At 42.3% G+C, this 25,304-nt stretch overlaps 1 protein-coding gene across 2 annotated transcripts in view; it reads left to right on the top strand.

Annotated features, from left to right (window-relative positions):
* The window catches only part of CNTN2 (contactin 2), a 430,563-nt gene that overhangs the window by 177,246 nt on the left and 228,013 nt on the right, over positions 1-25,304 (top strand). For both annotated transcript variants that reach the window (XM_073615820.1, XM_073615821.1), the window contains one exon: positions 10,732-10,941. In XM_073615820.1, coding sequence (XP_073471921.1) covers positions 10,732-10,941 — 210 coding nt within the window. The remainder of the gene's footprint in view (positions 1-10,731; positions 10,942-25,304) is intronic.

Below are 25,304 nucleotides of genomic sequence, written 5' to 3'. Positions count from 1 at the left end.
CGTCTATGGCAAAGCATAATGCTCCTGGCCAAATCCCGGTCTTGCTGTACAGGAACCTCTTTAAGGGCCTGTCTAAACTGGTCCTTTAGGGATTGATAGATGCCTATTGCAGCGACTGCAGGTTGAGTAACGGCACCTGCTAAAGAAAAAGAGGATCTTAACAGGAATTGCAACCTTTTTTCTGTTGGATCCTTAAGCATTTAAGCATTGTCTACTGGACAAGTTAGGCTTTTAATCACACTGGAAATCGCAGCGTCAACTGCTGGTACATTCCATTTTTGGGTGAATTTCTCCTCCATGGGATAGAGAACTGAGAATCTCTTTGGAGGGAGAAGATGCTTATCTGGGTGATCCCATTCAGCATAAATAAGCTGTTCTAGTAATGCATGGACAGGAAACGCATACAAAGACTGTGAAGACTAAGAAACCCAAGGAAGAAATTAACTTTCAGCTGTCTCTGTTAGGGGTAGCTTGAAAGTGGAACGAACCATTTCTGTAAGCGACTGTACCAGCAATTTCTCAGTTTGCGAGGCTGAAAAAGGTTCATCCACTGTTGTTTCCTCTACAGAGGAGTAATCGGTTTGTCTTTCCTCCTGATTGCCTGAGGGTAACATCTCATTCTCTATCCACTGTCCCCTTGGCAAAGGGTCTAAGGTGAGGGAGGGGGATCTAACACTCTTCCTATTCTTTTGGATGGAGGATGCGATTAAAGCCGCTAATCTTCCCTCTAGACCCAGCAGGGCGGAGGAAAAGGCATCTTCAGTCATGTATACAGTGGATGAGATGTGAGAAGCTGCTGCACCACCAATTTGTTCCAATGACTCACCCTGGCTTGCCATATTTGGTATTTCAGGTGAGAATGACAGTGTGGAGGCATGACTGGAGTGCCTAGCGCCTGGGGGTGAAATCTTTGGTACCTTTTTGGTCTTTGTGGTGTCTTTTTTGGCAGGCATAGTCCTAAGTACAAAAAGCAGAGCCACTATTTAAATGCACTAATCGCTGAACATAGTCTGACAGTGTAATTCCGCTATACAAGTTCAGCCTAGCGCTGGGAAAAATGTCCTTTCCATATTAGGAATGCCCTTTGCAGCCCTTATGTGCCCCACCACTCCTGTGTCCCGAGTGTAGCCAGGCTTGCTTCTCCTCGCTATACAGCCGAGGAGAAACTGCTCCAGTTAATCTCTTAAGCCTGCGCTTGTGCCATGCATCTTCATGGACGCTATGTCCTACACACGGCGCTGTGCCTAGGCCCTGCCCCCTCCGTTAACCCACCCCCTTTCATTTGAGAATTCAAAAAACATTCCCACGAGCCTAATGACGCCAAGCAGAAAGAAAAAAAATATGTGGAGCCGAAAACCGGGACCTCCGCACCCCCCCGTGGGGGGGGGTATTGCAAGGGGGGTAACAACATTGTTGATTCCCTAACCCTCTTGGTCCCTCCAGGGGGAGAAATGCAGGATGGTAGATCTCTTACTTCAAGAGGAATCCCCACTGTGCAAGCTGCTGCTGCCACACACGGACTGACACTGAGCTGAAGTGAAGACAACAGATTAAGGTATGTGCATATACTCCCTCTAGTGGAGAATTAAGGCATGATAACATTTTTCCCTAAAGAAGAAAACCATAGGTGGACTTTTATAGTTCCTAGGCTTCTTCCCTTACCTTATCCCCGCCGCAGGATTCTGCTGAATTAACAGACAGATCCAACTTTCACCCATCACGGCGGGCTGCGTTAGCAGACCTTCAAGGACCGAGTCCCTTTTTATCGGGGTTCGACTCCCTTGGACCTGTAATAGCACCCCGCCAGGAAAATCTTTTAGGTAATGTAAGCATGACCAAAGCCCTGGGTCCCAAGGTCCAGCCCTGCAAGGAGAGGCGTTACAGCCAAAACCTTGTGCTTCGTATACGAGGCCCGGGTACCATCCACCTTGGTCTCAGTGGCACTTTGGATGGATCCGGTCTGTGGAGGCTATTTAAATCCAGCAAGGATCCCTCCTGGAGCTCCTCAGAGCACATATTCACTCGTGACCAACACCTTAGACACTGGCGAGAAAACTGAGGTACTCCTGGTAGGAGGGGGGGTTATATTGGGAGTGAACTTCCTGTATTGGGTATACCAGTGTCCATCACCTGAAGGTGCCTATACACCCACATACTGATTACTATGGTGCTCTGTGTCCCATGATGTACGATAAAGAAAAATTTGAAGGCCCTAAACAAGGGGATGAGGAGCAAACTCACAACTCAAACCCACCTGTGTGAGTTGGACCATACTCCCCCAACACCTCCAGAAACACCACCAACACCACAGCCACCCAACCCACCACAGTAGCTTGGAAGGAAGTGTTGAGAGTGATGGCCTGGGTTTGGTGTGGCCTGGCAAAAAACGCAGGCTGTTGTAAGACCACAGCCTCGGGACATATATGTCATCTGCTGCTCCTCCCAATCTCTCGTAGTCCTGGACCATATTGTGCTCCCTATTAAATGGACTCCTCAGGTTACTAATTTTGACAGTCAAATAATTGATGTCTGCGCTGGGGTACAAAGGCTTCACCAATTCCAACTGTTTCTCCAGTGTTGCCTTCCTCTTTATTTTGTTATGACCTTGTGCTCCCTATTAAATTTCATGAATAATGAAGTTGCTTTGCTGCTGATATTCACAGACTTCTGACAAACTAATTTTTTATTCTTTAAAGTGATCTCCTGAATTTTTGTTTGTTTTTTACTTCAAAAAGGACAGTTTGTTTGTGAGTAGGCAGATACATTTCAAAAATACAATGACAAATTAACAAGGGACACCAACATAGTTGTATCCTTGAGGTTAAAAAATACAAGATTATAATGGTGTTGTGGTAACTTGACACACAAAACGAAAAAAAAAACTATGGAGACACTAGAAAAAAAAAGATTTTTCTGGAGATCACGAGTAAAAAAAACAACAAAAACAAATATTATTCAGGAGATCACTTTAAAGAATAAAAAATTAGTTTGTCAGAACTCTGTGAATATCAGCAGCAAAGCAACTTCATTATTATAACATTATAAAGAAGAAGAGAATGCGCTGCATTGAGAGATTTCATAATTTGCCGCGTGACGAATGTGATATCTCCATTACGAACGCTAGTTTTACAAGACCGAGCGCTTCCGGCTCGTACTGGATTCCGAGCATGCGTGAACTTTTGTGCGCACATAATCGGACTTTCTGACAACAAAGTTTTGTTGGCGGAAAATTTGAGAACTTGCTAGCCAACATTTGTTGGCGAAAAGTCCGACAGCAAATGTTCAATGGAGCATACACACGGTCAGACTTTCAGCCAACAAGCTCACATCCAAAATTTCCCGGCGGAAAATCCGACCATGTGTATGCGGCATCAGACTCTCTAAAGAAGGATTTACTCTGAAACCAGAAAAGTGTGCCACTGCTATGGAAGAGACCAAGTACGTAGGGTACATTGTGGTTAGAGGGTTAGTGAAACCACAGATGAACAAAGTAGAGGCTATCCAGGCCTGGCCCCGCCCAGTCACAAAGAAACAGGTGCAAGCCTTTTTGGGCATCATGGGGTACTATCGGAGGTTTGTCCCCAACTTCGCCACTATTGCTGCACCTCTCACAGACCTGACAAAGGGAAAAAAGTCAGTCATGATGAAATGGGTTGACAAGGCTGAGAAGGCTTTCCAGGAGCTTAAAACAGCCTTGTGTCAGTATCCAGTACTGTAATTCAATCAAGATCTCAAGATCCCACATAAGAATGTATCTAAAAACAGGGTGACACTGTAGGTACAACAAAGAATGGTGTGCCAACGTCCCGGTATTAATGTGTCACATATAAAAGCTAATAAATTTGGACTTTAAGGGCACACAAGTAATTTAAACTATGAAGAGTATAAAAAATAGTTTTCTTTTATTATGTTTACATTTTATTTTTAAATGATATATATAATTGAGGATTATCAAATATACAATTTACATATAGAAAGGAATTATACATAAATAGGTCCTATCCTGCGTGCTAATTAAACCCGATCATTTGATGTGTATATCCCAACATTCAAAAATTAGAGAAGAAGAAACAACTTCCCAAATGTGAAATTGCAGTTATGAATGTAGGAAGCAGTATGGGTTGAATTGCAGGTCAGGTAGGTGTTCTCTTTAATTGCTCGACATGTTGCGCGTTTATAACGCTTCTTCAAGAGCTTGAGGTAGTTCTGCTAGATACACATAAAAAGATCACCATGAATATATATATACACAAAGAAAGAAAATACATATTTCAAAAATAAGGTTCATACAAACTAAGGCACATTCCAACCAATTATAATGATCACAAAGGGCAGGCCCCAGTAAGGAAAATGGTCACACAGGGGTCCATAGTAAAACCCGGCAACTGGGGAGGCCATTAAATAGAGCACATGTTATAAATGTATAAAGAATATGTGTATAAGATACGTATAGGATGTTGCTGCAAATTGTAAACTGTGCATTGTGGGATAAACTGACAATGCCTAATGGTATTTATTGCAAAACAATGTAGCATAGAATAAGTAACCTTTGATGGGGTTGGTAAAATTCCATTGATAAACATGGCTGTGAGTGTACAGCTTGTATAACAGTGTAAATTTGTTGTCCCCTTAAAATAACTCAACACACAGCCATTAATGTCTAAACCGCTGGCAACAAAAGTGAGTACACCCCTAAGTGAAAATGTCCAAATTGGGCCCAATTGGCTGGTGTCCTGTGACTCATTAGTGTTACAAGGTCTCAGATGTGAATGGGGAGCAGGTGTGTTTTGGTGTTATCGCTCTCACTCTCTCATACTGGTCACTGGAAGTTCAACATGGCACCTCATGGCAAAGAACTCTCTGAGGGTCTGATAAAAAGAATTGTTGATCTATATAAAGATAGCCTAGGCTATAAAAAGATTGCCAAGACCCTGAAATTGAGCTGCAGCACCATGGCCAAGACCATACAGTGGTTTAACAGGGCAGGTTCCACTCAGAATAGGCCTCGCCATGGTTGACCAAAGAAGTTGAGTGCAGGTGCTCAGCGTCATATCCATAGGTTGTCTTTGGGAAATAGACGTAAGAGTGCTGCCAACATTTATGCAGAGGTTGAAGGGATGGGGGGTCAGCCTGTCAGTGCTTAGACCATACACCGCACGCTGCATCAAATTGGTCTGCATGGCTATCGTCCCAGTCCTCTTCTAAAGATGATGCACAAGTAAGCCCGCAAACAGTTTGCTGAAGACAAGCAGACTAAGGACATGGATTAAGGGAACCATGTCCTGTGGTCTGATGAGACCAAGATAAACTTATTTGGTTCAGATGGTGTCAAGCATGTGTGACAGCAACCAGGTGAGAGTACAAAGACAAGCGTGTCTTGCCTACAGTCAAGCATGGTGGTGGAAGTGTCATGGTCTGGGGCTGCATGAGTGCTGCTGGCACTGGGGAGCTACAGTTCCTTATGGGAACCATGAATGCCAACATGTACTGTGTCATACTGAAGCAGAGCACGATCCCCTCCCTTCGGAGACTGGGCCTCAGGGCAGTATTCCAACATGATAACGACCCCAAACACACCTCCAAGACGACCATTGCCTTGCTGAAGAAGCTGAGGGTAAAGGGGATGGACTGTCCAAGCATGTCTCCAGACCTTAATCCTATTGAGCATCTGTAGGGCATCCTCAAATGGAAGGTAGAGGAGCGCAAGGTCTCTGACATCCACCAACTCCGTGATGTTGTCATAGAGGAGAGGAAGAGGACTCCAGTGACAACCTGTGAAGCTCTGCTGAACTTCATGCCCAGGAGGGTTAAGGCAGTGCTGGAAAATAATGGTGGCCACACACAATATTGAAACTTTGGGCCTACTTTTGTTGCCAGCGGTATAGACATTAATGGCTGTGTGTTGAGTTATTTTGAGGGGACAGCAAATTTACACTGTTGTACAAACTGTACACTCACTACTTTACATTGTAGCAAAGTGTAATTTCTTCAATGTTTTCACATGAATAGCTATAATAAAAAAATATTTACAAAAATGTGAGGGTGTACTCACTTTTGTGAGATACTGTATGTGCAGTGGTAGAATTATAGTCTTATCTCTTGAGTAAATACCCTTTTTAATGCATGCTAATGGTCTGCTAGCTTTGCTTGCCTAAGTTTGGCATTGCATGCTATTGCTAAGCCTGTTGTCTACTAGGGCCCCCAGATCCTTTTCCACCCTAGATTCCCCCAGAGGTTCTCCCCCAGCGTGTGACTTGCATTCATACTTTAGTCTCCAAGTGCATTACTTTACATTCATCAATATTAAACCTTGTTTGCCATGGAAATGTCCATCCCTCTACTTTTTTGAGGTTGCCAAATCCTGTTGTTACCTTGCTTAGCTTTGTATAGTAAACAAACACTGAGACTGAACTATTTATTCCATTCTCTATGTCATTTATGTAAAAGTTAAACATAATTGGTCCCAGGACAGAGCCCTGAAGCACCCCACTCACAACTCTAGACCATTCAGGAGATACGCTATTTATCACCACCCTCTGGATGCCTTCCTGTAACCAATTTCCTATCCAAGTACATACACTATCAGCAATGCCAATAGACCTCAATTTGTAAATTAAGCATTTATGCTGACCTGGATCAAATGCTTTGGTAAAGTCCAGATACACCATGTCCACAGGCATTCTTTTGTCCAGCTTACCTCCTCAAAAAATGTTAAAAGGTTGGCAAGAATGATCCTTCATAAATCAGTGCTTGATAATAATATTACTACTTTTATCAGCAAATTCTTGGCTATAGTCCCTCTAGGATATAGTCTCCTCCAATAGTTTAAATACTATTGATGTTAGGCTGACTGGTCTGTGGTTTTTCCAGGTATGTATTTTGGCCTTTTTTTGAATACTGGTACCACGTTAGCTTTTCGCCAGTCAGCTGGTACCATTATGGTCAGTGAGCTTTCCTTATAGATTAGGAATAACTGGAGCTTTGGTCACATGAGCATGACACAACTTTTGCTGACGTCACTTCGGGGGGGATGACCCGCAACCAACTTCCGGTAACAAAGCGAGGGGTGGCAATCATCCTCACACACACATAATGCTGTATATACCGGGTGCCAGGTTATAGGGCACAGCAGCAAGTGAGTGCAATTCTGTATACCTCAGTACTTCAGTAAATTTAGCATAACGGTTTTACACTATGAGCCTCTTTCCTTAGCATACTTCCTATTGAGTACTATGGTCGAGTAAAATAGACAAACAGTTGGTGAAACACAAGCGGCACAGATCTGCTGGGGGGCTGCCCCATAAGTACTTTCTGACCACACTAGAGATAGTTGGTCAAATAAATATGAGCACCAACATTTTATTATATCATGGGAGGTCCATAGAAGCACTGTCACTTTAATTGAAGTTGGAGTTTGAATATTGGGACTCATTCATTTATTCAGAACAAATTGATTTCTTTCTTGTATTGCATATTGATAATTTTGTGAAATGTATAGTTTATTTGAAGAGTTGCAAGTTATTTGAGGACCCTCGGGTGTAAGCCATCTGGTCCTGGTGATTTATTCGCAATAGGTTTCATTAACCATAAGGGAACACTCCGTGCTGTGTTGATAACAATATATTGTCTATTACACCTATCCTTTACCTTAGTAAAAACTGAGAAGAATTGTTGCTTTCTCCCTGTCACTTGAAACCAAATTCTCCTGACTATACTTTATTGTGTCAATATGCTCCGGCTTTGCCTTTTTGCCTTTGTATTTAAAAAATTTTATATGTTAATTGTGCCCTGAAAAATATGTTGAATTTCTTCTGAAAATAGCATTGCGCATACCGGTTTGTGAGCAATAGCAGTGCACTTCCTGGTTTGTGATAGTGCCTAGGCACTCCTGTACCTACAGTCTTATACTGTAACTGTAGTGTTAGATTTTGGTTCTGAGGCCTATGTCTGCCATTCTAGCAAAATTTGGAGTGAGGTTTGTGGATATAGCTACTGTGCTGCTCACTGTGCTCCTTGCTGGAGGACCTGAAAGAAGGAAGCAAAACCCTGCCTGTAGTAAGATAGCGACTTCAACACAGAGACAAAATAAAGGTCAGGTCATGGTAAGCTAGTAATAGGGAAAGATCATCAGCAGGGGGAGCACAGGCTATACTGGTTATTAGTCAGTTGTCCTCTTAACTGCCTTTTTTGAGCACAACTTCCAAAGTTTAGTTCATCTTTAAGGAATATCATGATCACTGAACTGAAATCTTTCATCAGGTCCTTCTCATTTGAAGTTTAATTATTCTTAAATAAAATGATAATACAGCGCTTACAGTCCAAATTGCATAACAGTGACTAATAGTAATGCATAAAACACATAACATATAGTTCAAAATCTTGCATAAAGTGCTCTGTGCTCCAAAAAAATGCTGAAGTGCTTTAGGTAAAACACCACTTCAGTCAGGATTACATAAAAATGACTAACAGTGATACATAAACACATAACATATAGTCCAAAATCTTGTATAAAGTGCTTGGTGCGCCAAAGTCCTCAAAAAAAGGTGCTGAAGTGCTTCAAGTTAACAAGCCGTGCAAAGTTCCAAACTCCCCTCTCATAGCCCCACTCACCAGATAGAATAAACCCTCAGCTTTTCAGTCTGGGAGTCAGACACACTTAATATCTTGTCTTAGGGAATGCCAGGTGTCAAAGACTTCTTTAATAGGTATCCAGAATGCTGCTGTTATAAGCACTTAAAAATATTCACCAGGAGAATCGCTGAAAACAATAGGCATCAAGATATATAAGTACCTTAAATAATAATAACAATAAGAAGAAAATAGTGAGGTTCTTCCGGGTTCGCCGCAACTCGACGTGCGTTCCATGGAGGGCGGAAGTGATGTCTACGATCTCAGAACCAGGAAATTGCGTCAACGTGTTTTGCCCCTCCCACGGGGCGGCATTAAGGATATATAATTATTCTTAAATGTAAGGATTTTATCAGTCAAAGTTCATGATAGGGACTGTGGAGGATCTGGACTTGTTGAAATGGCACTCCCTATAATCTTTGTTAACTTTCATATCCTGATCTATTATTAGTTCATTGTTGCAATAAAGTATATTTCCTTACAATTTCTGTTTGTTTGTGAGCAGTATCCAATACTGATCAGAGCAGTCTGGTTCCAGGATTTTTATGGATAAGATATCTAACTGCTGAACTCCCACTGCCTTGTTTGTATTGGCTTTTTAGATCAAAATTTGCAGCTAGATTTGTTTAATGGACTTCCAATAGTTGCAAATAACCTAGAAAAGAAAGAAAAAATAATCTGTTGGCTTCAGGCTTAGGTTGTACAAATGCTCAAAGAGATCACTATGACATTGTGGGACATAAAGGTGATTTCACAGGTCTGGGGATTGCCTAATTTGAGATTTGAGCATGTTTAGAGAGGCTGTGCTGTTTAAGCATTTCATGTCAGAGATTCCCTTGTTGGAGAGAGACTGTCCTATGGTGCATCTGGGCACCAACATCTTTCACTTTCAGACTGGGGCGTTGAGGGCGTCGGCGGTAAAGCGGCGCTATATTTAGTGCCGCTTTACCGTTGTTCTAGCAGCGCTATTTGCCCGCTAGCAGGGGAAAAAGGGTTAAAACCGCCGGCAAAGCGCCGCTGCAGCGGCACTTTGCCGGCGGGTTTGCGGTGCTGCACCATTGTTTTCAATGGGAAGGGGCGCTTTAGGAGCGGTGAATACACTGCTCCTATAGCGCTGCAAAGATGCGGCTTTCAGGACTTTTTTTCCCGTCCTGCAAGCGCACCGCCCCAGTGTGAAAGCCCTCAGGCTTTCACACTAGAGACACAGGAGTGGCTCTTTACAGGCGCTATACAGGCGCTATTTTTAGCACTTTAGCGCCTGTAAAGCGCCTCAGTGTGAAAGTAGCCTTACTAGTAGAAAAGTGCAGGAAAGCTTCTTTCTTTCTCACAGCCCACCCCCGTACCCCAGCTCTATCATTTAGGCTACTTTCACACTGGGGCGGGCAGAAGTCGGCAGTAAAGTGCTGCTATTTTTAGCGCCGCTTTACCGTCGTTTTAGCGGCGCTATTTGGCTGCTACTGGGGTGGTTTTAACCCCTGCTAGTGGCCGAAAAAGGGTTAAAACCGCCCACAAATCGTCGGTTTGGCAGCGCTGCCCCATTGTTTTCAATGGGCAGGGGCGCTTTAGGAGCAGTGAATATACCGCTCCTACAGCGCTGCAAAGATGCGGCTTGCAGGACTTTTTTGACCATCCTGCAAGCGCACCGCTCCAGTGTGAAAGCCCTCGGGCTTTCACACTGGAGAGACAGGTGAGCCTCTTTACAGGTGCTATGCAGGCGCTATTTTTAGTGCTGTATTGCCTGTAAAGCGCCTCAGTGTGAAAGTAGCCTTAACAAACCTACAAGATGTCTGGAAGCAAATAACTTCTCCAGACAACCATCAATGTCAGGTAGGAGGATGCAGTGCTTATCAGTGGGAAAACGCATGAACTCAAACTCATGAGATAACTGGACACATGGGAGGTGATACAGCAGAAGAGGAGTGTGCATTATGCACAGTGTAGACTCAGGATCAAAATAGTGTGTGGGGAAGGGCAGTTTTTGGAATCCTTGTTTCCTTTTCCAAGCCTTCTCTAACATATTTATTCAATTGAAATTGCATATAATGGATTGACTGTTTTTGTTTATGGACTCTTTTTTTATTTATTGTTATCTGTTTCTTGCAGGTTTATCCTACCGATGGCTGTTGAATGAGTTTCCTAATTTCTTGGCCAATAGCAGCAGACACTTTGTGTCCCAAGTGACAGGAAATTTGTACATTGCACGCACAGAAGCAGAAGATGTAGGAAAATATTCCTGTTTTGTCACCAGTCACATCGCATTTACAACCAAAAGTGTTTATAGTAGTTTTACTCCACTTTTCGTCACTCCAGGAGGTTAGTGGCTTAGTGATGTAATAATGTTTTTAGCAACTCCTATTGTAGAATAACACATTTTCCACTTTGAGCAGTGGCATACCACTGTACTTTAGCTCAGAGCTGGCCCAAGGGGTGCATGTGTGTAATACGAAAAAACATAGTCACTTCCAGGGCTAAGGGGTCTTCTGAAGTGAAGGGCAACAGGGACATCGGTATCCCAAGACTGGGTGGAAGCTGCCTTCCTCACATGGGGTGATCCGATGGAAACTACAAAAAAGACAAAATGGAAGGAGCGCACACCTAGTGCATTGCCACTGACATATCATTAAATTGTCATTGGTAATGCACTAGGTGTGCGTGCCTTCCATTTTGTCTTTTTTGTACATGTGTGTAATGTTATATTGGGACTTGTTTGTGATAGCACTATGTCAGTTCTTTTTAAATATGAATTTGCAGTCCGATGCGGCACGCATCTCTTGTCCATTGTAAAACTTTTGGAGGAATAAAGAGATGTAAATAACATGCTAATCTAAGTTGTAATCTTCAAATGACACTATAAGACCAGGTCTTTTTCTGACATTTGTTGTTTACAATTAAAAATCAGTATTTTTTGCTGGAAAATTACTTCAAACCCCCAAACATTATTTACATTTTTTTTGCAGAGACCCTTGAGAAAAGAAAATGAAGAAAAAGAAAAAAAATGTCACACTGTATTTGCACACTGTCTTTCAAACACAATTGTTTAAATAAATTTAAAAAGTAAAGTTAGCCCAATTATTTTGTATAATGTGAAAGATGATGTTACGCCGAGTAAATAGATACCTAACATGTCATGCTTTAAAATTGCACACGCTTGTGGTTTGGCGACAAACGACTGTACTTAAAAATCTCCATAGGCGGCGCTTTTAAAATATGTTTACAGGTTACCTGGCTGGAGTTATTGCCCTCACTCTAACGATCGCAGTGATACCTCACATGTGTGGTTTGAACACCATTTACATATGCGGGCACGACTTACGCATGCGTTTGCTTCTGCGCGCAAGCTCGGGGGAATAGGTCACTTTAAAAAAAATGTCTTATTTATTTTACTTTTTATTTTTACACTGTCCCCTTTTTCTTTTTTTTATTTGATCACTTTTTTTCCTATTACAAGGAATGTAAACATCCCTTGTAATAGAAATAAGCATGACAGGTCCTTTTTATTGAGAGATCTGAGGTCAAAAAGACCCCAGATCTCTCATTTACCTTTAAAAGCAAAAAAAAAATTAATTTTGCCTTTAAGGAACAAAAAAAATTATTTATTTATGCCCGAGAACAGGAAGTGATGTCAGACGTCGCTCCGGTCCTCCAAGGGTATAGAGCCGAATGGGGGTTATCTTGCTCTCACTCAGGCTTCACCGGATCGGTTCTGGGCTTACCGATGGCTCCAGGAAGCTCAGAAACCTCCAGAAACCTCTCCCGCAGGCCTATAAAAGATCTTGCGGCGAATCTGCCGCTGGGACCACTTTTATCTGAAAGCCAGCCGCCTAAATTAAAAAAAAGATTACTACTGCTTTAACATCACAGGATCCCAGGAGCCTCTCATGCAGTGTTAATTTGTCGACTAAAACGACTAAAGCATTTTAGTTGACTAAATGAATATTATTTTAGTCGACTAAAATAGGACTAAAACTAAAACAACTGAGATGACTAAAATACGACTAAAACTAAAATGGCATTTTAGTCAAAAGACTAAAATGGGACTAAAACTAAAATGTCATTTTAGTCAAAAGACTAAGACTAAAACTAAATTGAAATTTGTCTGGTCTGTAGTGCATGTTCATACCTCAATACCATAATAAATAACATATTAGATTTTTCACTCCAGCAGTATATAATGAGTTTGGAAACTGTAGAGAAATGTTAACTAATGCATTACAATTTAAGTACACTCATTCGATTTTAGACGACTAAAATGAGTTTTAGACGACTAAAATGTACTGGAGATTTTAGTTGACTAAAATGTAGGACATTTTAGTAGACTAAAATGTACTGGAGATTTAGTTGACTAAATACGACTAAAACGAAAACAATTGCAGAACACTAAAATGGGACTAAAACGAAAACGCCATTTTAGTCCTAAGACTAAAACTAAATCGAAATTTGCCAAAATTCCCATATATCTAAGCCTGGATGGTCTTGTAAGTGGGTTATCTAGAGCACAGAGCAATACTTGACCCATCCGGGCTGATTGTATGCTGCATGTGTCATTGATTCCCAACAGGGATACCGACCAATGGATGGACCAATCGTCCTTGGCTTTATTGATAAAGAGGGGAATAATACACCGCTGAATACCATAATTGCTTGGGGCTAATTTAGTAAAGAAGACTTATTGAATATAAAGTAAATGAATAAAGTCCTTGGAGAATATCACATATAGCACCGCAATTGTGTTTTACTATATTGGTGTCCGAAAATCTGGAGTAACCTCAACAAACATGGAACACATATATTCCCATAAATCTCAGCCAGAATGGTCTTGTGAGCGGGTTATATAGAGCACAGAGCAATACTTGTCCCGTCCGGGCTTATTATATGCTACATGTGTTTGGGCCATTGGGAAAGTATACCCTTCATTTATTTTCTGGCTACTCGGGACACATACAAGGAGGACATTACTTTCAACTGCTTTGATTGCTACTGTGCTCCATTCCACTAAAATTATCTAAACTGGGATACCAATATAGTGTAACACAACTGAGGTGCTATATGTGATATTTTACAAGGACTTTAGTCAGCTGCTATATATTTAACAAGCCTGTTATACCAAATCAGCTCCAAGCAACTGTGGTATTTAATGGTGTATTATTCCCCTCTCAAGCACTAAAGCCTAGGATGATTGGTCCATCAATTGGTCGGTACCCCCATTGGGAATCAATGACACATGTAGCATACAATTAGCCCGGAGGGGACAAGTATTGCTCTGTGCTTTAGATAACCCACTCACAAGACCATCCTGGCTTAGATTTATGGGAATATATGTGTCCCATGTTTGTTGCGGTTACTCTAGATTTTGGGACACCAATATAGTGAAACACAATTGCGGTGCTATACAGTATGTGATATTCTCCAAGGACTTTATTCATTTACTTTATATTCAATAAGTCTGCTATACTAAATTAGCCCCAAGCAATTGTAATATTCAGCTGTATATTATCCCCATCTTTATCGTGAAAGCCAAGGACGATTGGTCCATCCATTGGTTGGTATCCCTGTTGGGAATCAATGACAAATGCAGCATACAACCAGTATTGCTCTGCGCTCTAGCTAACCCACTTATAAGACAATCCTGGCTTAAATATATGAGAATACATGTGTCCCATGTTTGATGCAGTTACTCCAGATTCTGTGCAGCTAGGTCCTGTGTGTCAATTATTTTAAAGTGACAACGTTGTCCCTTTAATATATATTTTAACTATTTTATGGTACTTAGAGGGTGGTTTTTCATTAATTAAATTTTTGCACAATTAAAGATTACTTGGCATATGAATACCATGGTCTGGTCCTCCTTTCAACTACTTTCCCTTCCCCTGTTTCCTTATAATTTCATTGATCTAATAGCCATGTTGTGGGGGTACCCCGTCCCTAAAAGACGAATGTTGCCTAAATAACACTTGTAGTTTGAGATCTACCTTTTATAAAATTTCTTATCAAGTTTACCGGATCCTATATGATTCTATTCATGGACCTCCTACTATTACCATTTACCCTCTAAGTACCTAGCCATCTGGTGGTCTTGGATTATTGTTGCAATACATGTTTAAATTGTTAGAATGGCGTTTACGCTAGCAGATGAACTGGATGACGAAATCAGGGCCTCTTTTGTCTGTGAAAACCAGACAAAAGAGAATGGCAACCTGAGAATGAGGAGCTCTAGGTCCTGTTCAGGGAACACAAAAAATTAATTGTAAAATCCCTCAACAGGAAATGGGACATCCTTTCTTTTGAGTCCTCTATTACAAACAAAATTATACCACGTGGTTTAAGAGAAGGTGTCATCCTGGCCATTCATCTTCACACGGAGAGGTTCCTGGAGAAGTGGAAACAACAATGTATTGACCACGGTATTAAGGTCAGGAAATTAATCACTGAGGAAAAGAGAAACTTCAAATTTCCACCCTCTAGCAACAGATTACCAAAAGTAGAGACAAACGTGAACCATTTAAGGATAAAGAAGAGTTTATTAAGCTTAATGAACTACTCAAAAAAGATATGGGCAGAGTACAAAAAAATCTTAAACAAACTAAACAGTCCAAGTTTAAACATGACCTTGACGACTGGGCAAAAGGGGAAATTTTTGACCTCACTATCAGAAACCATGAAATCAGGCCGAGACAGAAGTACAGTTAAATCACACTTATTTAATAATAAAAGTAAAAATAACAAAGTCAAAACATAGTATTCAAAACATAGCCAAAGTTCAGTAACCGGAACGGATAGTCAGCCAAGCCAGAATCAGGGATTAATGTAGTGGTACAGCAAGCAATATCTGGAGCCAGAAGGGATGTCAGCAAAGCAAGTCTTGAACAGGATCGCAGGATCGCAGGGTTTCTGTGATGTTGACCAAGGTGAAGGCAGAGCTCCTCTGGACTTGATGGCTTAAGTAGGCAGGACTGATGAGCAGGATATCATCAACAGCTGAGTACCTGTGGAGAGATATAAGCTGGCAATTAGCCAACAGCTGAGTGGCCAGCTCAGAGAAGGAAGGGCTGAGCCCAGCCCTTACAGTACCCCCTCCTCAATGAACCCCCCCCCCTCGGAGGACCACCGGGCTTGAGGGGAAAACGTCTATGGAAATCACGGAGGAGGACAGGGGCATGTACATCTGAGGATGAGATCCAAGAGCGTTCCTCCAGACCATACCCTTTACAATGCACCAGGTACTGTATGCACGGAACCTACGGGAGTCAACAATGGACTGTACTTCATACTCCTCATGGTTCTCAACTTGTACAAGGTGAGGACATGGCACCAAGGTGGTAAAGCGGTTGCAGATCAAAGGTTTTAATAAGTAGACATTAAATACATTTGAAATACGCATATTAGAACGAAGGTCTAATATGTAAGCCACTGGGTTAATCCTGCAAGGAATACAGAAAGGCCCAATAAACCGAGCTGCGAACTTTAGTGAGGGAACACGAAGTCAGAGGTTGCAAGTTGACAGCCAGACCCTGTCCCCAACCTGGTAGGAAGGTGCAGGCAGGCGTCTGCAGTCAACATGGAGTCTGTACCTATCACCAGCATGTCGCAAAGCCTCCTGGACCTGTGCCCAAGGGGAAAGAAGACCACGGAGATGCTCCTCTAACGCAGGAATATTCTGCGGAACAAACGAGTCAGGCAACATGGAAGGTTGGAAACCATAATTCGCCATAAACAAGGACAATCGGGAAGCAGAATTCAAGGCACTGTTGTGAGCAAACTCTGCCCATGGTAATAGGTCTGACCAGTTGTTATGATGGTCAGAAATATAGCAATGTAGGAATTGCTCTGAGGACTGATTGGCTCATTCTGCGGCCCCATTAGACTGCGGGTGATACACAGAGGAGAAAGCAAGCTGAATTCCCAACTGTGCACAAAAGGCTCGCCAGAACCAGGACACAAACTGACTACCCCTGTCCAAGACAATCACTTTGGGTAGCCCATGTACGCAAAAGATCTCCCGAGCAAAAATGGAAGCCAGTTCCTTAGATGTGGGCAACTTCTTAAGTGGAATACAATGAGACATTTTCGAGAACCGGTCATCCACCATAAGGATAACTGTGTTGTCCTGGGAGTTGGGTAACTCCACAATGAAATCCATAGACAGGTGGGTCCAGGGCCTCTCTCCATTGGGTATGGGTTGTAGGAGGCCCACTGGAAGGTGTCATGGAGTCTTACTCTGAGCACACACGGAACAGGCAGCTACCAAAATGATTGCCAACAGCTCTCTGTCACCAATCTCGTAATTGCACGCCGTAGGTGATAATTTCTTGGAAAAGTAGCCACAAGGATGCATAGCGCTCTGAGGTAGGACGTTGAGACAGAAAGGCGCCAACACCAGTCTCAGAAGCATCAACCTCAAGGATAAAAGGTAAGGTAGGATCAGGATGTGCCAACACAGGAGCAGAAACAAAGGCAGCCTGGAGATTCTCAAAGGCCTTAATGGACTCTGGAGACCAAATCTGTGGGTTACCGTCCTTTCTGGTCATATCAGTCAGGGGCTTGACCAGAGATGAGAAGTTACAAATAAACCTCCGATAATAGTTGGCAAAGCCCAGGAAACGCTGCAGAGGACGTAAACCAATGGGTTGGGGGCCACTGTAGAACTGCTGAAAGTTTGTCTGGGTCCATCGAAAAACCAGCAGTGGAAATTACATAACCCAGGAATTTAACCTGTTCACGATAGAACTCGCACTTCTCCAGTTTACAACAGAGATTGTCCTCTCTTAGTTTCTGAAGCACACGACAGACATCTGTGTGGTGGCTCTCCAGGGACTTGGAAAATATGAGGATATCATCGAGATAAACCACCACACATAACTGCAACAAATCTCGGAGGACATCGTTAATAAATTCCTGCAAAACTACCAGGGCATTACAAAGGCCAAAAGGCATTACGGGGTACTCATAATGGCCCGTTCTGGTATTAAACACAGTTTTCCACTTGTCGCCTTCCTTAATCCTCACGAGATTGTATGCCCCTCTCAAATTAAGCTTTGTGAAAACCGTTGCTCCCTTGGAGGCGGTCAAATATTTCCGTAATCAACGGAATCGGATAGGCATTCTTAATCGAGAAACGATTGAGACTCCTATAATCAATACAAGGTCTTAGTTCACCATTCTGCTTCTTCACAAAGAAAAACCAGCACCAGCAGGAGACAAGGATTTGCGGATGAAACCTCGAGAAAGCGCGTCTGCAACATACTCCCCCAAGACAGACAAAGGGTAAACCCGGCCATGAGGGGGTATGACACCAGGTTGAAGGTCAACTGCACAATCAAACGGTCGGCATGGAGGCAAACTACTGGCTTGAGCTTTGTCAAAGACAACGCTAAAATCGCGGTACTCCTCCGACAGGGAGGAGCATGAAGAAGTGCACGGGACCTTGGCTACCTTCTGGAAGCATGTCTCACTGCATTGTGAGGAGATATCCTCAGGATGGAGCCAATCAAAAGAGGGGTTGTGCCTCTGTAACCAAGGATAGCCAATAACCAGCGGAAACTTGTGAGGAAATAACTTGGATTGGATTATTTAATGGTGAAGAGCCCCTATGGCCATGGACAATGGAACCGTCTCTTGAGTCACATGGGCAGGCTGTAGAGGTCTCCCGTCAAGAGCCTCAATGGCAAGTGGAGTGTCACGCAGCTGCAGCAGAATCGAGTGCTTTGATACAAAGGCAGCATCAATGAACAGGCCTGCAGCCCCAGAGTCGATTAGAGCCTGTATCTCCACGGACGACTCAGCCCAAGAAAGGGTGACCGAAACCAGGGCTTATCCTTCTGGATAACTGGGGATGAAACAACGCCACCTAAGGTCTGTCCGTGACAGGACCTCAAGGTTAGGGCGTTCCCCGGAGGGGTAGGACAAGACTTCAAAAAGTGACCTGCCTGGCCACAATAAAGGCACAATCTCTCCCTCCTCCTAAAGGTTCTCTCATCCGCAGAGAGACGCGTGAAACCCAAGTGCATGGGTTCACCTTCACTGACTGATCCGGTACCAGGAGGCATGGGAGGCACGGGTGGGACTGCAAAGCTTGGAGACAAACTTACAGGAGGCTTCCACAAGCGGTCCTTAAAAGAGAGTCTTTCTCTGAGTCTGGAGTCAATGAGTATGGCAAACGTGATCAACTTCTCCAGCTCAGTGGGTATATCTCAGGCTGCTATCTCATCCTTGATGGTATCCGAGAGACCATGAGAAAAAGCAGCCACGAGGGCCTAATTGTTCCATGCATATTCCAAACATAGTCAAAACATAGCCAAATTTCAGTAATCGGAACGGATAGTCAGCCAAGCCAGAAGTCAGGGATCAACGTAGTGGAACAGCAAGCAGGATCTGCAGCCAGAAGGGATGTCAGCAAAGCAAGTCTTGAACAGGATCGCAGTCGATAGTTTCTGTTAGACATGTGCATTGCGTTTCATTCCGAATTGAAATTCGGACAAATTTTTCATTATTTGGAAATTCGGATACATCCGAATTTCCGAATTACAAAAATAACGAATTTGAGAGAATCCGAAATAACGATTCAAATTGGAAAAAAGCTAACAAAATTCGAATCGAATCAAATTCGAAAACACATTTGAAAAAATGGAAATCGATTTTCTATAAAATAGAATATAAAACAATAAAGCAATGTAATAAAAATAAAATTAAAGAATAGAATAGAATTTAATAGACTGTAATAAAATAGAACATGACCGTCTTCCGAAACTCGAATTCCGAATAGTATAAATTAGAATTCGAGAATAGATTGGAATATAATTCAAAACAATGGAAACTAAAATAGAAAAGAATAGAAAAACAATAAAACAGAATAGAATAAAATATATAATATATAATAATATATAATAATAAAATAATATATATTATATTTTATTCTATTTTTTTCTATTATATACGAAATTCGAACTTTTGAAACCATCTTCTGAAATTCGAATTTCGTATAGAATGAATTAGAATAGAAAAGATTACAATAGAATAGAAAAGAAAAGAACAGAAAATAATATTATTATTATACAGGATTAATATAGCGCCAACAGTTTACGTAGCGCTTTACAACTTGAGGGTAGACAGTACAAATACAATACACTTTGATACAGTAGGAATCAGAGGGCCCTGCTCCTTAGAGCTTACAATCTAAGAGGGAAGGTCAAGAGATACAAGAGGTAATAACTGTGGGTGATGTGCTGATTGAGAAGATAAATGTACAGTTGTTAGGTGGGGGCCAGATAGGCTTCTCTGAAGAGATGAGTTTTCAGGGATCGTCTGAAAGTGGATAAAGTAGGAGAAAATCGGACGGATTGGGGTAGAGCATTCCAGAGGATGGGGGAGGCTCTGGAGAAGTCCTGAAGGCGAGCATGGGATAAGGTGACAAGGGCGTTTGAGAGCAGGAGGTCTTGGGAGGAGCGAAGAGAACGATTAGGTTGGTATTTTGTGACTAGGTTAGAGATGTAGCTGGGGGCCAGGTTGTGGATGGCTTTGTAAGTTATAGTTAGTATCTTGAATTTAATTCGGTGACTGAGTGGCAGCCAATGGAGGGATTGGCAGAGGGGTGTAGCAGACGCTGAGCGGTTTGTGAGGTGGATGAGCCTGGCAGCAGCGTTCATGACGGACTGAAGTGGGGATAGCCTATTTAGAGGTAAACCAATGAGGAGGGAGTTGCAATAGTTGAGGCGGGAGATGACCAGGGAGTGGATTAGAAGCTTTGTGGTGACATTGGTTAGGAAGGGGCGTGTCTTAGAGATGTTGCGGAGATTGAGGCGGCAAGTTTTGGATAGTGATAGAATGTGGGGTCGAAAGGTTAGTTCAGAGTCCAGGATTACACCTAAGACCTTGGCGTGGGGAGATGGGTTGATAGTTGAGCCGTTAATATTGACAGGGAAATCAGGGGAAGTGGCACCTGAGGGAGGAAATATCATGAGCTCGGTTTTGGATAGGTTGAGTTTGAGGAAGTGATGTGACATCCAGGCTGATATGTCTGCTAGTAAGTTGGTAATGCGTGAGGAGACAGATGGAGAAAACTGGGGGGTGGAGAGATAGATTTGGGTGTCATCAGCGTAGAGATGATATTTAAAACCGTGGGAGGCAATCAACTGACCCAGGGAGGTGGTGTAGATTGAGAAAAGGAGAGGTCCAAGAACAGAACCTTGGGGGACCCCAACGGAGAAAGGAAGAGGAGAGGAGGAAGTAGAGTTGTAAGTGACACTGAAGGAGCGGTGGGATAGGTAGGATGAGAACCAGCGAAGAGTACAGTCACGGACACCAAAGGAGTGGAGTTTTTTGAGGAGGAGGGGGTGGTCCACTGTGTCAAAGGCAGCAGAGAGATCCAGGAGAAGTAGTACAGAATAGTGTCCATTGGCTTTAGCCATTAGTAGGTCATTTGAGAGTTTAAGGAGAGCAGTTTCCGTGGAGTGTTGAAGGCGAAAACCGGACTGAAGGGGATCAAGAAGTTTATTCATGCTCAGATGGTCGCTTAGTCGGTTATAGACCAAGAAGTTTGGAGGAGAAGGAGAGTAAGGAGATGGGACGTAAGTTGTTGAGATTGGTGGGGTCCAGTGAGGGCTTTTTAAGTATGGGGGTGACTAGCGCATGTTTTAGAGAGTTTGGGAAGATGCCACAAGAGAGGGAGAGGTTGAAAATGTGAGTTAGAGAGTGTAGAATCGAGTCAGAGGGTGAGCGTAGCATTTGCGAGGGAACAGGATCCAGGGGGCAGGTGGTTAGATGAGTGTTAGATAAAAGTTTAGCAACCTCAGTAATAGTAGCAGGGTTGAATGAGGGAAGTAATGATTGTATCTGTGGACATGGGGTGTTGCATGGGGGAGGTTTTTGCGCATTGGTGATCTCCTCATGAATTGTATCAATCTTAGTTTTGAAGTGATTGGCAATCTCCTGGGCAGTGATTGAGTTGGTGGGTGGAGGCAGTGGACAGAGTAGAGTGTTGAAGGTAGAGAAGAGTTGTTTAGAGTGTTGAAGGTAGAGAATGAGAAACATCTTCCAAAATAGAAAATAATAGAAGAGAATAGCATAGAAAACAAGAGAACAGAATAGAAAAATATATATAGAATGAAATTGAATTAGAATAGAATAGAATAGAAAAGAATAGACTAGAAAAACAATAGAACAGAATAGAATAAAATATAATATATACTATATTTTTTTCTATTCTGTTCTATTGTTTTTCTGTGCTATTCTTTTCTATTTTCTATTCTATTCTAATCTTTTCTATTCAAATTTGATTTCAGTCTATACGAAATTCAAATTTCGGAAGATGGCTTCTGAAATTCGAATTTCGTATAGAATGAATTTGAATAGAAATATTAGAACAGAAAATAATAGAAAAGAATAGACAAGAAAAACAATAGAACAGAATAGAATAAAATATAGTATAAATATTATATTTTATTCTATTCTGTTCTATTGTTTTTCTCATCTATTCTTTTCTACTCTATTCTAATCTTTTCTATTCAAATTCATTGTATACGAAATTCGAATTTCGGAAGATGTTTTTATATGTATATATATATATTTTTTCTATTCTGTTCCATTGTTTTTCTATGTTATTCTTTTTTATTCTATTCTAAACTTTTCTATTCAAATTCATTCTATACGAAATTCGAATTTCGGAAGATGGCTTCTGAAATTCAAATTTCGCATAGAATGAATTTGAATTTTAATAGAAAAGATTAGAATAGAAAATAATAGAAAACAATAGCATAGAAAAACAATAGAACAGAATATAATAAAATATAATATATATTATATTTTTTCTATTCCGTTCTATAGTTTTTCTATGTTATTCTTTTCTATTATTTTCTATTCTATTCTAATCTTTTCTATTCAAATTTTAGAAATTTCAGAAATTTTTAAATTCTAATTTCGTATAGAATTAATTCGAGTTAGAGTAGAAAAGAATAGAAAATAATAAAATAGAAAAACACTAGAACAGAATAGAATAAAATATAATATATATCATATTTTATTCTATTCTGTTCTATTGTTTTTCTAGTCTATTCTTTTCTATTCAAATTCACTCTATACGAAATTCGAATTTCGGAAAATGGTTATATATATATATATATATATATATATATATATATATATATATATATATATATATATATATATATATATATATATATACATACATATATATTGATATATAGAATGAAATCAAATTCTAGCTCGTGGGGATCACCTTTTTCTGAATGACAGTCAGCAAACGGGCACTTTCTTAAAAATCTGGCGGATGCCAGGTTTATTTGCAGGAGGTTTGCAAAATAAAACAAACAAACAGTAACTTAAATCCTTGCCATCCGGCGCTAACTAAACAAATAGTCTCCTCTCTATACAGTGCAGGGCTGGTCCCCATCACCCAAAAACATACGGGAAAGCAAACCTTTTAATCCAACACCCAGAGCTCCTCTCACTCAGTTTCCTTTCTGAGTCTCAAAACCAGAGCGACCTGCTGTGCTCTTCCTGGATATTTAAAGACCAGCTGACTGTGGACTCCAGTGGGCTAGAACATCTGGGCTGGAACCCAGCCTGCCACCAGAGGCTGGAAAAACCGGGCCGGATTCCGGTTCAGTTCCTTTACAGTGGAACGAATGCGTGGTGAAATATACCTATTATCGTGTATCTCACCTCGCATACCGTCAGATATCCTCCCCTCTGCTCAAGCCCCTATGGCTGAGCACTTGACCCAACCATACAGTGCACTTGAGAGAGGGCATCTGAGTTATTTTGGAATTTTCCCGGCCTGTGCTTCACCGTAAACCGAAAGGGCTGTAAAGCCAGGAACCACCTTGTCACAGGGCTATTTTTCTCCCTGTTGTCACACATCCACATGGGAGCATGGTCGGTGACCAGTTTAAATGACCTCCCCCATAAGTAATACCTTAGGGAGTCCAAGGCCCATTTAATGGCGAGACACTCCTTTTTTACGATGGCATAGTTCTTTTCGTGCTTGTTCAGCTTCCGGCTCAGGCATACAACTGGGTGCTCCTCACCATCCCTGTTCTGTGACAGTACAGCCCCTAGGCCCACCTCAGAAGCTTCCGTCTGTACAACAAACTCCTTGCTGAAGTCTGGGGCCACTAGTATTGGTTACCTACAAAGGGCCTGCTTTAAATTATGAAATGCCTTCTCAGCTTCGGGATTCCACTTGATCATGACCGACCCTCTACCCTTCGTCAGGTCGGTCAGAGGGGTGGCCATGGTGGAAAAGTGGGGTATGAACCATCTGTAATGCCCAAGAAGGCCCTCGCTTGTTTTTTATTAATCAGTTGGGGCCATTTTTGAATTGCCTCAACCTTATTGGTCTGCGGCTTGACCACTCCCCAGCCAATAATGTACCCAAGGTATTTGGCCTCCTCCAGGTCTATGGCACATTTTTTTGGGTTAGCCATAAGACCTGCTTTCCTAGGGGAATCTATCACCGCTTGTACATGGAGCAGGTGCGCTTCCCAATCTGGGCTGTGGATGACCACATCGTCCAAATATGCAGCCGCATACGGCCGATGTGGTCTCAAGGCTTAGTCCATCATTCGCTGGAATGAAGCAGGGGCTCCGTGCAGACCAAAAGGCATCCGCTTATACTGAAACAAGCTCTCAGGAGTGGAAAAGGCAGTTTTCTCCTTGGCTGATTCGGTTAGCGGTATTTGCCAATAGCCTTTTGTTGGGTCTAGGGTTGTTATGTAGCGAGCCTGTCCTAACCTGTCCATGAGTTCGTCGACCCGGGGCATCGGTACGCATCGAACTTGGACACACTGTTGAGTTTCCTGAAGTCGTTACAAAACCTGATAGTACCATCAGGCTTTGGGACCAGCACTATGGGACTCGACCACTCACTGTGGGATTCTTCTATCACGTCCAACTCCAACATACTTTTTATTTCCTTTGCGACTGCCTCTCATCTGGCCTCTGGGATTCTATACGGTTTTACATTTACGCGAACCCCTGGTTCCGTCACTATGTCATGTTGGATCATGTTGGTCAGTCTGGGTAAGGGGGAGAAAAAGTCTCTATTTTTATGCACAAACGCCCAAACGTCACTTTGTTGTGCCACGGACAGGGTATCTGTTATGGGGATGTCAGGTGTCACCGGTACCCAGTCTGTCAGAGGTGTGGACATGGCCAGTAAAGTCTCTCTGTCCTTCCAGGGCTTTAAGAGATTCACATGGTAAATTTGGTGTGGTTTCCTTTTCCCTGGCTGGTAGACTTTGTAGTTTACCTCACCCACCCTTTCGACAACCTCAAAAGGACCCTGCCACTTGGCTAGGAGCTTACTTTCCACCATGGGAACCAGTACTAACACTCTGTCCCCGGGGCTGAAAGCATGGACCTTGGCACCCCAGTCATAGACCCTCCTCTGGGCCTCCTGGGCTCGCTCCATATGTTCTCGCACCAGGGGCAGGGCAGCTACGATTCGATCTTGCATCAAGGAGACATGCTCTATGATGCTTCTATATGGGGTGGCCTCCCCTTCCCATGTTTCTTTGGCGACATCTAGCAGCCCCCTGGGATGTCTACCATACAAAAGCTCAAAGGGGGAATAGCCTGTGGATGCCTGCGGAACCTCACGTATGGCAAACATGAGATAGCAAAAAATCCCAGTTTCTCCCATCTTTGTCGACCACCTTTTTCAA

The sequence above is a fragment of the Aquarana catesbeiana genome, linkage group LG02, assembly GCF_042186555.1.
Source record: "Aquarana catesbeiana isolate 2022-GZ linkage group LG02, ASM4218655v1, whole genome shotgun sequence".
Classification (NCBI taxonomy): domain Eukaryota; kingdom Metazoa; phylum Chordata; class Amphibia; order Anura; family Ranidae; genus Aquarana; species Aquarana catesbeiana.
The sequence above is the reverse complement of the archived record's forward strand: the minus strand, read 5'-3'. Positions and strand labels throughout refer to the sequence as shown.